Raw genomic sequence first — 4,631 nt, forward strand, 5'->3', positions numbered from 1 at the left:
TGTGTGTGTGTGTGTGTGTGTGTGTGTGTGTGTGTGTGTGTGTGTGTTTGTGTGCCAGCTCACTCTCTCTTCCTGTCTGGCAGCATCAGCTGACCAATTGGAGGTAGCATTGCGTAACAACAACTCTGACAGCTGAAGGAGTATAAACAGGAGCTACAGTGGACACAATAGAGACAGTCAAGATAAAACAGCTGTGACCTGCCACAGTGTCCCGGGGCAAGGCACTGAACAGATAATCAGATAAGAAACAGGTTAGGGTGATTGTGTTCATGTCATCTTGGTTAACACAACCTCGGTATGGAGTTGACCTCATGCCAACTGAGCTGATCATCTGAGCTACAGGTCAAAGGCCAGTCTGACGAGCTTGGACCTGCTGCTGAAGTGATGTCACTTCTGACCAAATATGTTTACTCCGTCTGCATTTTGTGACACAGGATTTTTTATTGGCACAAGACTGTAGGAATTACTATGGTGATGTGAACAGATTCCATTGTCCAAAACTGGATAAAGCAACCGGACAGTTTCTGCAGGAGCGGTGAAAGCTCTAGAGACTCACTGCCTTTACAGACACGAGTTTAGGAAAAGTGCATAATTTAAAAAACATAATAAAACCTTTTGCAATTCTTGAATAATGTCAAGATATGTACTCTGTTTAAAAGACTCTGCAACCAGCTGGAAATATAGGGTAGAGACAAGGATGTTAGGTCCATGCACTGCAGATTCACTGTTATTATATGTGTGTGCAAATTGTATTCTCTCCAAAAGCTTATCAGGTTTATAAGTTAATACCTATTGTTTCATTATCACTGAAGGTCTGGGCCCAGACGTCAATAATGGTTGAATAACATGAGGCACGTTGAGAGATTTATTTTCAGGACTGGTTGACAGAGTTAGGATTGCTTTACATCAGTGGTGGGCCAGCTAAGCCTTCTCTGCTGGCCTAAACAGAATCGCAAAGTTATAGCTATTTTATAATTTTTCACAAATACACTACATGTATTTTAATTTTTGTGCCCATTGCACAGCTCCTGTCTTCCTCTGTTGCTCTGCTTCCAGCACAGCTTGTTTTAAGGAGAGCTTTTATCCAATCAGATTCAGCCCGGTGTTCGTTCGCCGGCCGGTGTTCGTTCGCCGCGTTTGTTTTACATCTGCAGTAACTGTTCATTTGTCTATCGTGTCGTTTTTATGAATAATATGAATGGCTCGCGCTCTAGCGCTGCACTGTTGCTGGATTACATACATAAATAATTGAGGCAGTAGCTAAAGCGAGTAAAAATGGAGGAACAAACTAGCTAAACTAGACTTGCTAAAGGCTAACTAGCCTAGCTTAACAGAGTAGCAGTAACTGCCATCTCATACTAGACTCTAATGGCATTCATGTGATTTGGTGTGATTCAGCGAACTCAAAATTACATATTTTAATGTATTAAGCTGTTCATTCATTTATAATTGCTTTAAATAATCTAAAATAAGTTAATATTCTTAAACTTGGTCAAAAAGGACAAGAAAGCTTAAAGAACAAGGACATTTTGTTTGTAGATTGGCTACTGTATTTTCCCCTCGCATATCCTGGACATTTGTCTAAAGGCAGAGCACAGTATTGTATACAGTCTAACCCACTGACTTTATTTTTGGGGGTTAAATAATTGGATTAAAATGTAGGCATTACAAATGTATCTCTATTATACAGTTTACCAGACAGCCTAGAAGCTTGCCTAGTGACACAATTCCGTGTCAAAACTAAGCGTTTCTGGCGGAGGGTAAATACAGACAGCGTGAGAAAATAAACTTTTAAGAATGTGAGCATATACTAGAGACCCAAAGCATAAGCATGAGCCTGGAAATGAGCATTATATGTCTCCTTTAAACACTTTTTTTTTTTTAGTAGTTGCGACCCTCTTTGAACCGTTACCATTATTACTTTATGACACACCAACACAAAGAGGCTTATCTGCCTGCCCGTGGGTGCGACCAGCCCACTTCACTGCATGTAGTCCACTTCAACAGCTCTCCGTTCAGGAACACAGAGTTTCTCCCTCCTTCCTGCTGTAATGGCCGTCTACAATTAGTGAATAGGAAAATAAAAACGTTTCTTTATGCTAAACATTAAAATACTGTGTGAGGAAGAGTTTTTAAAAACAGATGTAAAGAGCTCATATGTAGCTTTACACATGAATACATGTATTTAATGTTTGTGTAATAAGTAATACCCATGATAATTTCATCGGCATGTCACTCCAGCATGCAGGAGTAAGTTTTAGTGTTTTATTCTTGTGTTACGCTTCCATTTCATGTGTTGTTTGTGACAGAATAAAATCAAACCAAGTCAACGTCAGCTATTAATTTATCCTCTATGCAACCCAAAAAGTGTTTAAATTATTTCTTTACTTTTATTTTCAATGTTATATTTCTTGAATATGTTTTTCTTTACTGCTCGTGTCTGTTCTTGCTGCTCCTCTCACATATTGTCGTGTCACATGTTTTAAGGAACGTGAGCAACACTCAATATTAATTTTTTTTACATGGTTTACTTTGCATTATCACTCAGAGCAAACATAGTGACACACTGAACCTCATAAATAACACATTTTTATTTAAAAAAAATTTGCACTCATTGATATCCACAAAGACAATGAATCAGCCCACGTTACATCAACCAGATTTTTATTTGTGGTTTTTTTTTGTCATTTTTTATTTTGTACAGTAAATGGCTTTTTGGTAATGACAGTCTGCATCAGCCAATCATCTGCAGCCTAATCCAGTCAGCTCGATGCCGATTGGCTGTTTGGGCTCACTCCCACCACCCAACCCTTCTCTCTTTGTGTGCAACAACAACAGAAAGGCAGCACTTTACAGCACCTGGACACATTGTACACGATGAACCAAATACGAAAAGTAAAAAAACGTCTTTCTTAATAATGTCATTTCATTTTGCATTCAGCACAAGTTTTTTGTCTTAAACCTAGAAAAATACCAACATGGTGAGATCATTTATCAGCGTCTTCAAAAAAGAAGAACTAAAGCAGATAACTGCACGAGTATTAAGAAAACACTTGATTTAAAAAAATATTTTTTTTGAAGTTTAATTCTGCTGGAATCATCTCACCTTGCAAGCAGATTCTTAACATTTAAGGCTAAATGACTGGATAAGATGGAGACTTTTTAAAAAAAATGTCTGTGAGCATGAAGCGGAACCAACCTGACCCCGCTCTGTCAGAGGTTTAAGTTTAAACACTGCCGAGAATAAAATGGCTCCCTGAAAGTTCCCCTTCAAGGTGTCAGGATGTCACAGAACTCAACAAAGTCCCTCTGCATGAAATTCTGGCTCTTAATCAGGTCATCTTCAGAGGGGAAATACTGCATGCTGTCCTCCTGTAGACGCAGACTGTCCTCGTGCAGACGCAGACTGTCCTCGTGCAGTACCACAATCTGTCCTGGTGGTGGCGGCGGCGAGCCGTGTGGGTTGGGACTGTCCAAGAGGGCTCCTCTCGCATTCTCCAGGACGCCCAGGTACGAGTCCATGTCCGTGAGCTCCACGTCGCTCTCGGAGCTGCTGCTGTCGCTCCCGACCGAGTCAGAGCGCATGTGCAGCATCTGGTACTTCTCGTGCATCAGAAACTGGTTGGTGTTCTTGGGGGCCCGCATGCCCCTCGCTCTGTTCCCCTTGACGTTGACGGGCCGGAGGGACACCACCGGCCTCGGGAAGTGTCGGGGTGGATGATGACGTTGAGGGGGCTGCTGGGGGTGATTGCGCCCCCATGGCCACCCTCCCCCTCTCCGCCCCTGCTGGCGCCCCCTGCAGCTCTTGGACCAGCCGTGCTTCCTGCGGCTGGAAGGGTCTCTCTGTGGAGCCCCTTTCCCGTCCTGCTGCTGCTGCTGCTGCTGCTGCTGGCAGCTCCTTCTGCACATCATCTCTGAGAGCATTTTTTCTGGTCTTTCTTTGCAGTCGCCTCCCTTTCTCCCTGCAGCTCTCTCTCTCTCTTCACATCCTCCTCCCTGCTCGGTTGGCCCCACACAACAACAACAAAGAGAGGCTGGTTTCTGGCTCAGATCACAAAATGACCCTCCTCTCTCTGATGTCTACCTTTTCACTATTATGTCGCTTTTTTTCTTGACCTCTGGCTTTGGCTGATGCATCGCCTGCTCTTCCTCCCCTTGCGGCAGCAGCTTGCCTGCTCGGCTGGCTCCCTGTCACGCCCTCCTCTCTAATCTCTCTTCTTCACCTCTCTGAAAGTCAAATTACAGCTTCTTGCAGCTCTGATTAGTGACCTGAAATGAGCTGCTAAAAGGGGTTTTTTAGAGTCTTCTATTTAATTTAAAGCTGCTTTTTTCTCTCTCTCTCTCTCTCTCTCTCTCAGTTTAAAGGCCAGCAAGTGGAGTGTACTCAGCTCAGACCAGCACAGACTGTGGCTCTGCCTTCCTCTCACAGCCTGGATAAAGAGCTGGAACAATCCATTCACATGTTTAACAGAAGGAGGGGTGGTCAGAGTTAGCAAGCGTGTCCACTACCTATCATCAACATTATAATACAACATATTTCTATAGAATATTACTTCTCAATACATGTATAAGATAATAAAACGTATATGTCAGGATGATGGTGCCTCGGGTTGTACCTGGGTGTGATAACC

At 42.9% G+C, this 4,631-nt stretch overlaps 1 protein-coding gene across 1 annotated transcript; it reads right to left on the minus strand.

Annotated features, from left to right (window-relative positions):
• Positions 1 to 2,576: 2,576 nt before the first annotated feature.
• On the minus strand, positions 2,577 to 4,393 carry LOC116385163 (coiled-coil domain-containing glutamate-rich protein 1). Its single transcript, XM_031850393.1, has one exon. The coding sequence runs from the start codon at positions 3,922 to 3,924 to the stop codon at positions 3,271 to 3,273; it is 654 nt and encodes a 217-aa protein (XP_031706253.1). The 5' UTR covers positions 3,925 to 4,393; the 3' UTR covers positions 2,577 to 3,270.
• Between the last annotated feature and the right edge of the window lie 238 nt (positions 4,394 to 4,631).

Source organism: Anarrhichthys ocellatus, unplaced genomic scaffold (genome assembly GCF_004355925.1).
Source record: "Anarrhichthys ocellatus isolate YVR2014 unplaced genomic scaffold, GSC_Weel_1.0 scaffold1, whole genome shotgun sequence".
Lineage (NCBI taxonomy): Eukaryota > Metazoa > Chordata > Actinopteri > Perciformes > Anarhichadidae > Anarrhichthys > Anarrhichthys ocellatus.